Source organism: Coturnix japonica, chromosome 2 (genome assembly GCF_001577835.2).
Source record: "Coturnix japonica isolate 7356 chromosome 2, Coturnix japonica 2.1, whole genome shotgun sequence".
In the NCBI taxonomy this organism is placed as follows: domain Eukaryota; kingdom Metazoa; phylum Chordata; class Aves; order Galliformes; family Phasianidae; genus Coturnix; species Coturnix japonica.
Genome location: NC_029517.1, coordinates 7139098 through 7152305, shown reverse-complemented (window position 1 = coordinate 7152305; position 13208 = coordinate 7139098). Strand labels below are relative to the sequence as shown.

Sequence of the window (13208 nt, the reverse complement as noted above, 5' to 3'; positions counted from 1 at the left end):
TTCATCTTTTGAAGGGAGTGAGCAAACCAAAGGGCAGCAGTGCTTAATTACTTACCTGTGGAATTTCTGTTGAAATGCTAAAGCATGTGCTGGCTCCTTAAATTTCGCTATGGCTTTCCGTTGTTGAGGAAGCATCTGTAAACTCTGTAAGGAAAAAAAATCAAAATCTATTTTTAATAGGCACTAAAAATTTCAGTTAAAGAAAACATCTTGCATGGAACCCACTCAAATCATCATCTTTCTTTTCTTAGAAGCACATATTGGTGTTCATGGAATGGAAACAGACTTCATTCAGGACCCAGCTGAAGCTGTTTGAGCTCATGAATTAAGCCACTGTGCCAAATGGAAAATTCAGACAATCAATTGTTTAGCAAAGACCACAACTCTTCGATCTGATCCACACAGATGAACCAAACCCTGCAACCGAACTTCCGTCAACTGAATGAGAAGCATTCAACTGGGCAGTGCTTAACTTCACACACGGGCAGCTGGATTCATTCACTTGACCTGCTTTACTGGATTGAAATAGGGCAGAAGCAGTAAAAAAACAAAGAGGTAGGAAAAAGTCAAAGATTTTCACCTCTGGACTGTATAACCTCACACTACATCAATACAAAGAAACAGGTAGAGCTTTTGACACCAGGACATTGATGAGATGTCTTAAGGCACCAATTTCGATTCCTCCCAGTAGTGAGGAACGATGCCACACACAACTACCTGAAAAAGACCCTGAGATGCATGCCTCCCTTACTGTGAAATTTCTTTCTGAATTCCCTTTTATTCAGTTCCCCAGGCAGTATTTTATATTTTAAATCCCCAGTGTAAATTCTAACAGCCATGATTTTCCCACATTCACCCAGCTAACGCATCCAGATGTGAGCCACCTAAGAGGCACAGATGGGTGTGCCACCTCCAATTGGAAGAGCTGTCCGAAAAAATCTACTTCAAACAGCTTTCATAAATACACACAGCCTTCACGAGACTCAAATTAGACTAGAGAACATGGTGCAGAATAACCTTGTGTTTGCTGCGTTAAGCTATAAAAAAAGGTTTGTTTTGGTTTTAAGAAGGAAGAAATTAAGACAATTACTAAGCTAATTTACTTGGACTATATGAACAACATAGCTTGCAATACCACCACAATGCCTTTGCTGATAATGACTTTTAATATCTCAACGTGGGACATGATCAACATCGTGTTTTGAAAACAAATGCTTACTATCACACCTTGCATTCATACCTGCTAACAGAAGTCTCTGCAACTTAAACCCTGAACTTTATGCTTACATGGTTAAAGGAACAACAATGCTGACTGTCAGGCACAGAACAAGTCAGTACAATTTTACTGGAGTGTGTAGGTCCTGACCTGCTGCTATCCTGAGCCTGAACAGATGGGCTATCGGCTGGGAATACAAACAAGTGTTCCACTTCAATGGCAACCTGAAATAAAATAACTGCATATTCATCTTACTGGATGATTTCTGTCTCCTTCAGTTCTGGATGATACGTAGCTTAGAACTTGCACGTAAGCCATGCTAACAGCAATATTGTGATGAAACTGATTTTGTGTGTTACCCGTGGAATTTTATATCTCAAAGGTGTATTTTTTTTTTCAAGGCATTACCTTTATAGACTTACTCTACAAGTTTTTCCTAGATGCTAGGAAAATACACACAAAATGAGTTAATTCTGAATATCCTAATCACACTACCTTAATTAGCTTAACGTCATTATTTTTGTCACCCTCCTGGAATAATTTGGCAGCCATTGCTTTCAGTGATCAAGTCAGTATTTCCAGCATCTGTATTTTCAGGATAGCCTGAGTGCTCACACATTCACTACAAGGTCATCTTGAAATAACCTCCTAGATAGCTGTTCACCACACAGACCACTCACTGTACTGCAGACAGATTACTTATAAAGAATGCTCTAGCAAGTTTCCAAAATTACTGGTACTACTGTATAAGGCATTTCATTAATTAAATTGTACAAGTATTTACTATTTGTAAATACATTAAGTGTAGTCTTAGAGCAAGTATAGCCAGAGCAAGTATAAAAACAGATGCTTGTCTGTAATGCTTTCAGTATGGTTGTTGCTTCCCACAATGTACCTAATCTGCTCCTACTGACATCTCCCATTTTCAAATATCTAGTACTAAAATAAACCTCTCCCTTATATTCTCCATTATAACGATTAAAGTGTGAGTCTATACTTCCTAACATACAAATACAGTGTTATTTCATTAGCTACTGATTTTGCAGAGTGCCAAAGGTGAGTCAGGGAAGACTGGGGAAGGGCCAGCCACACAGCACTGCCTATGGAGACGCACTGCTTCTACCAAGGGTTACTTCACCACCCATATTATATAGGGACATTGAAATCTCCTCAACAAGACATTCTGGTGTTGCCACATTGCACTCCACAACAACCTAAATTCTAAACTGAAGTATCACAATCATTCCAAGCATCACAGCTCTGAAAAAACAACTTAATTCAGATTTTCTCTTTAAGTTGACCCAGTCAGACATCAGAGAATGAAAACCTCTTCCTGGATCCACTCAGGTGTGAAGGATTGACAATGCAATAACTACTAGGGGATTTCAAATGACTTGTTAGTTTACAGATTAGGGCATCCAGATCTACTATATGGCTCTTACTGGAGACCAGCCTGAGATCAAGGTGAGATCAGTGGTACTCTATGCATTTTCTCATTTGACTTTGGGTAGTAAAAGAAAAATTACATCCTGATATTGTCTCAGTATTAAAAGAGTAAAAATGTTCAGGGCCAGGAAGGAGTATGTTATAAAAAGGATTTTGGAAGCACAGAGCTCATATTGATCTTGATTATCTCCTTTTTCTGTTTTTTTAGACTGTCACATGAAGATACAGATCTTGAGTAGGATGGAAAATGAAATAGTTGCAAACAGCCAGAATTTCATGAACACTCAATGCTTTTGATTGAGAGATGGCCTACAGCTTTTTTTTTTTCCAAACATATTAGATTTAACAACTCTAAAGCGTCAGAAGCACTGACATTTTCTACAGCTGAACTGTTAACAATGGCTAAAGAATGAACGTTATAAAATGACCATTCCCTCTACAGATATTCCTTTAGAGCTACACACTGGTCTCAAATTCCTCCTTTTAACACACTTTATTTTTAAACCTACTCTTTTCCAGTGTTCACAAAAATAATATTCAAGCAAGCTGTATGATAATAGAAGCACAATAATGAGATGAGCAACAGGGATGATCTGTGGTCAAGATAAAGATGAGCTTCTGTCGCTCACACACTGCTCCGCAGCCAAACTGGACAAGCTCATTGCAAAGTTGCTCTATTCTCCCCAAGCCTAAGGGCAGGGCAGGACTGACCTTGCCTTCTTCTACAGTCAATGGAGAGAGACTCAGCTGCAACAGCTGAAAATGTTGCTTTTTTTTAATATATTTACAGGCATGAAGAACAAACAGGTCACCAGAGCAGTGCTGAGCACCCCCATGAGCCGTGTCACATGGAGACAAACCCTGCTGATCCTGGAAGAGCACTCATGTTCTGGGCGCACTCATCAACATTTGCTTGTCATTTCCATTACCGAGCCTTTTACCCTAAAAGATTAAATCAGCTTTGAGCACAGCAGTAGTGCAGATACCTGTCTTTCCTCTAACTGAGCACTAGGTAGCACTATCACTCTAGGAAAGCAAAGAGAAGCGCATCAACAAGGAAACTCTTTTCCCCTCTGTGACCAGAAAAGTAATAACTACATACATTATCAGAGTAAAACACATAGCTGTAAAAGCATACAACTACAATCACAGCATTCTAATCACCTCTGATACATCACAGCAGCTCCCCACTCCACTATTTATTGCTCTTAAGACATCAAAATTTATCATCTTAATCGAGCAATACTGGGAATTTGCGCTGATACTTTATGCTTGGAAGCATCCGATGTAAGAAAATACAATTTAAGACAATTATGGAACAACTACACAGGATGATTATTCAGTAAAATGAAGAACAAGGAAATAACAATGCAGAAAAGGTATACCTCACTATCCACACTTGTGAAATAACAGTCTCAAAAAAGCTGAGAATTTTCTAGACTTCTAAAAGTCTGCCTTAAAATTCACATGCAGAATTATCAGCCTCCAGCATCAGCAGCTAATTCAGCCACCTCCTTCAAGTATTATTTCTATACACCCAGTGAAGTGAAGGTTGATTTAGAACTTACCAAAGGTACAGCCGACACTACTGCAAGAGCACAAGTTCTGTAACAGGCACACATACACCAAATCCCACTGGGAAATTGCTTAATTTACTTCCTATACGTATACCCTCCTAAACTGGTCTGTGACACTGCATTAAGAAACCACTGCCTGTAGTCTGCTAAAAAAATACAGCAAGTACTGAAAACATTCTTCAGCACATCTCAGCAGCTTCTCTCAATTCTGAATGCTTCCTAGCAGGATTTCTATTAATCTCCTTCTAATATTCTCATGCAAGATTTAGCAAGTAAACACCGAATAAACGTGTTTTGGAACGGTATGAATAATTTCCTCAAGTACTACAGAACATGAAGGGACAAAGTATTTTGCGAGAGTACTTTTGCCTTCACAAACAAATTAAACCTCTCAGAATTGACGACATAAATAATTCAGCTTTATTCCATTTACTAAATTGGGAAAAAGTGAGGCAGAGTGTACATCTCCAGGAAAGCACTGTGTTCTACAGCAGAGAGATAATCTTATTCATAAACAAGTCTCTGAGCAACTGAATAGCTCCAATTAATGCACCGCATTTGTTTGAAAATGTTGATCCTGTCAAAACAAGCACCCAAAATGGAAAGAAACTGAGTAAAAAAAGCCATCATAGTCGTCTGTATGTTTTATCATCCATTGAGTGATACTTTTGAATGCACCAAAAAGGCAGAAATAGACTCATAAGCCTGTCAGTGTTTTGGAAGCCTCCTGGTTTTGCTTAAAGACAGTTTCACTGTTTTACTTCAGAAGGCTCTTCATGAACAGAAGCTTTGCAGCAGATACACCAGCATGTATGTCATAACCTTGCTTATGAGCCCCTCCTCCTTCAAGAGGGATCTTCCAAAAAATAAATATAGAAAATCCTTTGAACCAGAATGTGTTTTCATTTGAAAAAGCAGATAGTGCTACATGGTGTAACACCTGAAACGAGTAGCCTTCATTAAATACTGTTACCGTAGGACTGCAACAACAGGAATCATGGAGTGCAGCTGCAAGCCAACAATAAAAGCAGCAACGGAATATTTGTTTTTATTTGATGATTTGGCTTTAACAAAACCCTGCGGAATGGACGTGCCTATGTTATATACAGAAGCAATGAAAGCAGTACAAGAACCCCAAAATGAAGGAGAATCTTTTGCAGCAGGAATGTGACTGTTAGCAAAATCCTACTTGTACCTCCTCTGCCGCAATATAATCATGTGCTTGTCTTTGCTATCAGGTGTGTGTGTGTGTGGAGGGGGGGGGATGCCTTCAAACATAAATTACCAATAAACACACATTGTATTTAGTGTCAGGGAATTAATTGAGCTTTCCGGAATGAAAGACTTTTGGCACAAAAATTATAAACCAAGGTTGACCTACCTGAATGGGTCCCACTGACATCAGCAGGTTTTTCAGTTGGACATCAGTAGTTGATGAAGAAAGCCCTTCAACTGACACAATACAGGGCTGAGGTTTGCACTCCACCACTCGCAGGTTCTGTTTATTTGGCATCAAGCGTCCTCGGCCCATCTGGCCTGCTACTCCTCTGCCTCTCCCATGCATAATGACCTGCCAACAACAAAAGTAACAGTATTTTGATTTACTTACCCAGTGCTTCTGTTAACCACGTTTGACAGATAATATGAAAGTTTGCAATTTACTTAAAAACTTGATTCACGCACGGGTTGATTTAAAACAGCTTGCTGCTGTTAGCTTATCTGAAAGGCCACGTATTAACACATTCAACCACGCCTTATACAAACCTAATTTAGAGGGACAGAGAGTTATGATACTAAAGCTGAAAGCCTCAGCTTTAGCATAATTAGCCAAGCAATAAAGGTCCCACACCAAAATATATATGCTGCTCACATCAGCAAGGCATATGCTTGGCTCCCACATTTTGAGCCTAGTCAACAAAAACAGCGATACCTCTCCCTTCTCTCACCTCAACCTACAGACAAATTTAATGTACACATGAGACCAGAAAACTACCCCAAGTGCTTCCAATCTTTACCATATCAACCATTAGTCTGTTATCAGGATGGAGTACTTGTATATAGCAAACAACTTTTTCTTTAAAGCTCCTTTTCCCCCCCAAATCCCATAGGATCTGGAACCACAGTATTTGCCAGAGCAGGAAATATGCGACCATACTTGTAAATTCAAAGTTGAATGGTTAGAGGGAGAAAAATCAACAATGAAACAGTAACAAACATTAAACGATTAACACGTAACATTGAGTTAACACTTTCTCTTCCAGAGCAAGATTCATGCTTGGAAAGCCTATCAAAGGTCAACAACTCTTCCTCTCTGCATCACCAAGGAAATCTTATCCTTACATGAAGCAGGAAGGTTATGGTTTACAGATCAGAACAACAAATAAATTAGAAGCCCACATCCCTGTTATTTTCAGGGAGCATCTCAGCTTGAAAATGAAGAGAAAGTACACACCAGAGCAGCGTGAATGATCTCCCTGCCTCCTCCCAGTGAGCGATGAGTGTGAAAACCTCGTTATGAGCTTACCAACTATTCAGAGCAACAACACCTCTGAGAATCAACCAAAGAGCATCCTGAAACCATTGTTGTGTGCTCTAGTGAATAAAAGCTTGAGCACTTCAGAATAACTCTTGGTTTTGAAGTCAGAAAGCACGTTGGATACCGTTCCTATAGTAGCTATCATGAGACACACCTTTCCCATAGGGACTACCGTGCTGGCCAGAAAGCCATCAGACAAAACAACTTGCAGGCATCACCAGTCTGTGCTGGATACAAACGGGCCTCTGTAGATTAAATGCTTTATATGCAATTATGCATCTCCTGGGTCATGCAGCCCTGCGCTAGTAATTGACAAACAGAATGCTAGATATGAATATAGCAACACAGCTCAACAGTATAACTTCTAGCAGCAATATGCATCTAAAAATCACCTTTTTAGGTTGATGGATTCCCTGGATGTTTTTGACTCCTTGAGGAGCTGCTGAACGGATCAGTGCCTGCTGCTGTTGCATTCCCTTTGTCAATGTGACCTTCCGCACTGGCTGCTGTTTCGGCTCCAGAGGTTGTTGAGGCCGCTGGGGCTGGCCCTCTGGGTGAAAAAAGCCAGCGTCCTCTCCCCCCTGCTGAAATCAACAACACAACACGCGGCTCAATGTCTACACAGTGCAAACGCTCACCCTGAGAAACCTCCTGTGACATCAGCTCGGTTAGCGCAGCGAGCACTCATCGATTCGCCTATTAAACAAACCAGGGGCAGTTGCAAGAAGGGTGTAAAAAGGGCTCTGCCTGGAAATCATGTTTTACTTTGTTTGGATTTCATTACTGACCACTATGTTTGATGGAACCTTTTCAAATCCAAACAAGTAAGGTATTTTCATTTCTCTTTCCGAATCATTCTTCCTTCCAGGGTTACATAAGAACTATGCTTGGGTTATTAATATTACTTTCATTGTTTGGTTTCTTTCTTTCATAGAGATGTACACGTTACAAGAAACTGTGAGAGCTGTTATAAGTCCATCCCCTCTTTAGAAACCAGTATTTATTTTGTAGGGTATGTTTACGCTGTCTGTTCCTACAACAGCAACATCATAAGTTATCTCTGTCCCGCAACACTGCCCATGATTGGAGCAGTTAGAACAGCTCTTCCTCATATGATTTTTTTGTTTGGTTTATAACACTCTTAGTACAAATATTTACACTCACAAGCACTAACCACAGCTCACTCCCTCTCTGTTCCAATGACCCCTAACTCTTCCTGCTACACCTCTAATTGCAGTGCACATACAGCACAAATCAAAGGTGAAAGCACTGGGAGATAAGTGATGCGCTTGCATTGCCTCTGCCTGAGCAGCTCAGCTTTCTCTATAAACAGAAGGGCAGTCCATAGAATCATGGACTATCCTTAGTTGGAAGGAACCCACAAGGATCATTGAGCCCAAGCCCTTGCTCCATACAGCACCACCCAAAATCAGACCATATGTCTGAGAGCACTGTCCAGAAATACCTGAGCTTGTGTCAAGCCAGCACATCAGGGCAGTCACTGAAAAACATCCCATGGAACAACAGACAGCAGAAATAATGCTTGTTTGAGCACAACAGATTAGGTACTTCTGCTTCTGCGAAGTCCTTTGAAATATTACATGCTTTCTGCATGGTTTCAACAGCAGAATTTACACTTTAGTTGGACTCCACTTTAGAACTCCAAAATCTGCTAATATTAGCAAACCCTGCGTTTACTTCTTTTAAAACCAGCTCACTACACTGTAAGATTTAACTAGGAGCACACACCACTGATCCGAGCACTCGGCTGCTAAAACAGCTGGAAGGCCCACAGCACCTACAGCCCTGGGATGTGCCCAAGACACCAAGGGAGCCAGGCGGTGGAAATTCATTAACCCACAATCACACATCACTGCAACACCAAGAGTCAGGCCAAATAAGTACAGCCTATGTAGTAACCTCCTGTTACTACATCTCCCCACAGCCATTGAAGAGAAGCAGCCCAGTAAGGCGTTATCTGGGATATCCTCATGTTCTCAAGTTCACTAGTGCGCAACTCAACCCCCTAAACCACATACATGCTCTGTATTATAAAGTATAAGCAGTCAACAACTTCTCAAGAACTTAAATCCCAGACAAGTCAAATTCCCCCCAAACTGGCTTCATCGCTGCCTCATACCATCTACACTTCAAAAACACAATCTGACAGAGTCCTGAAGCTGTTCATACTTAAGGGCTTTCTTTCATAGTATCCACAGTGAGAAAACAATAGAAAATGGCACCTTGTCTTCTCGTCACATTCACTTTCTCTTTGCTCCACACGAAATTCTGCGCATAAACCTCTGAGATCAGTAACTAGAAAGAAATTATAAAGCTTTTCCTTCAAAGTCTGTCTTCAACTGCAGCTTAGAAAAGAAACAGAAAGAAAGCAACAGCCCTTCTCCTCTCCTGAAAACATAAGCACACAAACAAATACCCTGTGCAAAAAAACAGTACTGAACTAACACTCAAATGAAGAGGATTTAAATACCAGCATAAGCTTTATGCTCTGGTCAGATAATTTCCTTTATCCAACCTTACAGCAGCTGGAAGATTATGAAACTAAAAAATAAAAGCAAAAATTCCAGCAGGAATTTAATCCTAAGAATTGGGAGTTCAAATCTAATCTACACTAAATGCCTGCTGTGCACAACAACCATAAATACTTGCGACTGTGTCTCTCCAAACCCAACAATGATTCCTGCACATATGAACAGAGTGCAAGTGAAGCCCTCAGGTACAAAACACATCATCCATGCTCATTATGGAGACTTCAAAAGCAAACAATCATTTCCCATAAAGGCTCGGATGGCCAACAATCACCCAGTATTTAACTGCAAAGCTCAATTATCACCAAATAAAACTGTTCAGACTACAGCAGGAAACATACAATCACACAAAACAAACGCATAAACACACAGTATGGGTACACATTCATGAGGAATATGGTGGGATACGCTTCCTGCTGGGGTTTCTAATGGGGCAAGACCTAACCCTGGGCTGAAACCCAGTCTGTGGGTTTTAACACGTGTTAACACGACGAGCCTGCAAAATTCTCTCGGATGCCAACCTATAAGGTGGAAGCGTCTTTGGACTTTTTGTAAGTTAATACATCTCAGAAACATGAAAACCTGTAAAAAATAATATGGGAAATCCACAGTTTAAGAAACAGGGAAGGAGCAAAGCCTGTTGGTTCCTGCAACAAGAAAGGAAAAATGGATACCTGGCTTTATAGCCCTGCTCTAAAAACACTGCTGCTTGAGCTGGCTTGAGCTCATGGACAGCAGCAATAAATTAAATTAGAAACAAAACAAGTCAAACAAAATCCCAAAATCATGGCTCCTAGGTCAGTGTGTGTTTAACAAGTGAAACAACAAAGGCTCAGGTAGCAAATTTTAACCAGCTAAAAAAACCTGCTAAAGATGTCAAGCAGCGTTAAAACCAAAATGAGTAAAATCTACACAGTATTAAAATTAAAACATGGCACTCGCCACCATTATCATCCTTTAGACTTCTTATAAGGAAGATAATTGCTGGCTTCTTCAGGAATGCAAATGAAGAAGTAAGTCTTAAGCAAAACACCCATAAAGAGCTTTATCATCTGGTCTTAAAGCCACAAATCCTCTGTACATTACTTACAGCTACACGTTCATGTGAGAATATTAACACTCTGGTAGAAGATTGGAGTACCTGTAAATAGGACTGTGTCTGTGCTGACTCCCAACTTCCACCAGGGAAGCAAAAAATAAGCAGGCAAATTAAAACATACAGTAAAGCTACAGGTAAGCAAAGCAAGATGGCACTGCAGAAGCTACCCAAAAAGACATCTGAATCGTAGAAGCTGAACTGCTAACACCTCCTCTGCATAAAACATCTCAGTTCCAATCAACTGAAATCAACTTTTTCTAAAGGACTTAATTTCTTAATGCTATTTTTTCATTAGCTTACGTCACCTCTCCCCCCACATTTAAACACGCAAGAATAGAATGAGATGTTAATCTCAAGTCTTATCAAAGTACATCTTTCTTTCTTTCTCCCTCCCTACTCCTCCCAAGAGCCTTTTGGGATACACTGAACAACTCTAAATCTTTCAAAGATGCATCCAGCCATCATCACGGCCTGCTTCATACAACCTGAAGGTGCAGAAGCCAGGTAGAACACTCCCCAGTTCACCTGAGTCCTATGCTGAGACCTGAGACTGATGACTATCTTCAGTTTTATAAAGCAAACTTCCTCTTAAAGTCCTCTACAGATCAGCAAATCTCATGTTCTGTCTGCAAGCCAATGAAGGCAAAATGTTTTTCTTACTCCCTACTGCGTATAATTAAGCAAAACTCAAATATCGAGGCAAAAACACCTGATGTACATAGTAAGTATTTTTCAAACTTGACTGTGAAAGAATCTGCAGCACATAATCTGAAGCTGGAGACTAAGAGAAAACAGAAATGATGTCATTCACAAAGGCCATGAGTTTTAGAAGCAATGCCCTGATACTAATCAAGGCTGCTTTCCAATATTGACATGCTCTCACTTGTCAGCGCTGTGCATTCAGAAACATAAAGAGCATTCTGTCAAATATGAGATCACAAACTCTAAGGCCAGAACTGTATGATACTGCCTGAATTTAGCGAGCTGAAGCTCTGCACTCTATCATAATCACGGTGACAGTTTTGTTATGAAGATGAAGTTTATTTGCCACCAACATTAGCAGGACAAATTTATTTATAACAAATGCTTTAAAATGTACTGATAAAAATGCCTATTGATACTGTCAGAGCTTCCTGCAATTTGACAGATCAAATCTTATTTTCATTCTTAAACCCCATGAAGGAATGGTATCACCAACTCGCATTCTGTAGTGAGCAAATTGATTAATCCCCCTCTATAGAAATCTCAACTCTTGATTACACCTATCAGACGTTAAGCAGCATTATTCTAGAGTGACAACACTTGACAAATTCCCAAACCATTTCTCTCTGCCTTTGTGGCCCTGCTAGCTTGTATTAACCCTGATGAAAAATTAATTTTCCTTATCTTCTGCTAAACCCCAAAATCCAAATCCGCCAAACTGGCAACTCTTTCTGTAAAGGTATTATGAAAACCTCTAAAAGATTAATTGCATGTCTTCAGGTGACATTAAATTAATTTCTGTACTCGTGACAGACATTTGATACTCCGTACTGAGAGGACAGATAACATTGTCAGGATACACAGAAGGATAGTGGTGCAGTGTCCCAGGGCAGCCTCTTATGAATTCTCCTTTCGATAAGGCCATACTTCACTGTCACTGGCACTGTTAGAGATCTTGCAGCCCACAGACCTCACTGCACAGGTTTCTATTAACGACGACAATGCTGTGTCTATCCATGTAATCTTTATAAAGCTAATTCAAAATCACCCAATAGTAAAGGGATGTGCATGCTGGATAAAGCACTTAGAGGAAATAAACTGCTGATTTGTGTAAAAAATAACCCAGAGAAGCAAAATATTCCCCTCTTTTCTCATGTTTGTGATACATCAAACTCTCTCCAACATGAATCTTGCAGGAAAAACTCAATCCAAAAAATATCATGTAATTGATTTCCTTTAAGGAAGGAGAAACTCCTCATCTCCTACCAGTTTGAGTCAATATTTCCAGAAATGAGCATCACTGCAGCATCACAGTAGTTAATAGGAAAAAATATCTACTATGTTACTGAACTCATCTTCACTCCAAGGACAGGAGCAATTTACTGTTCTTTCATCAGCTGTATAGATTTTCATATGTGAACTCCTTTCCTTTTTCTCTGATACCACAATTGGTTACAGCCAGGGACATCTACAGAGGCAGCTGTTGATCCTCACATAAAATAGTAAAGCTAAGTTACGTACATAACAATGAAGACACCCTACCAATATACATGAATATTTTTTTCATTACAGTAATTAGAAACCTAAGTTAAAGGCAAAACCCTAATAATTATCTGCTTTTCAACTGGTGCTCCAAACAGGTACGAAACAAGCAGGGACCAGGGAATAGGAAGCTCAATCACTTGCCAAACATCCCAGAAACCAGTGACACGAACAAGCACTGCTTCCGAACAGCTGAAAATCTGTTTTCAATCTGTCAGACAGCAATGAGAAACACCTGGTGACCCTTTTTAAAGGCCTTCCAAGGCCTAATTCCACTTAACCCCGTGTACTAACAGACTTCTTACCTTTAAGTATCTCCGCATGTACTGAGGCATATGTCCTCATGTACTAAGGTATGGAGAACTGCTCAAAAGGTATCAGAAAACCCCAGCTGTGTTACACTGGTTTCACCAGCACCTAAACACAGCTGATCAGGTGCTCCATCATGACTACATGTCCTTCTAGCACAAGGATCCACCAGTTTGTTATGTGAAATATATGATGCTGTGATAACAAAAACTAAGATTTCACACGTCCCAAT

The 13208-nt window shown here is 40.1% G+C and overlaps 1 protein-coding gene across 4 annotated transcripts in view; it reads right to left on the bottom strand.

Moving 5' to 3' along the window:
- RBM33 (RNA binding motif protein 33) overlaps positions 1–13208 on the bottom strand; it is an 80679-nt gene that overhangs the window by 6999 nt on the left and 60472 nt on the right. For 2 of the 4 annotated variants that reach the window (XM_015852836.2, XM_015852834.2), the window contains exons 16-18: positions 7168–7359; positions 5621–5809; positions 56–144 (exon numbers count right to left, since the gene is read on the bottom strand). In XM_015852836.2, coding sequence (XP_015708322.1) covers positions 56–144; positions 5621–5809; positions 7168–7359 — 470 coding nt within the window. The remainder of the gene's footprint in view (positions 1–55; positions 145–5620; positions 5810–7167; positions 7360–13208) is intronic. The other 2 variants (XM_015852835.2, XM_015852837.2) reach the window with 2 other exon arrangements.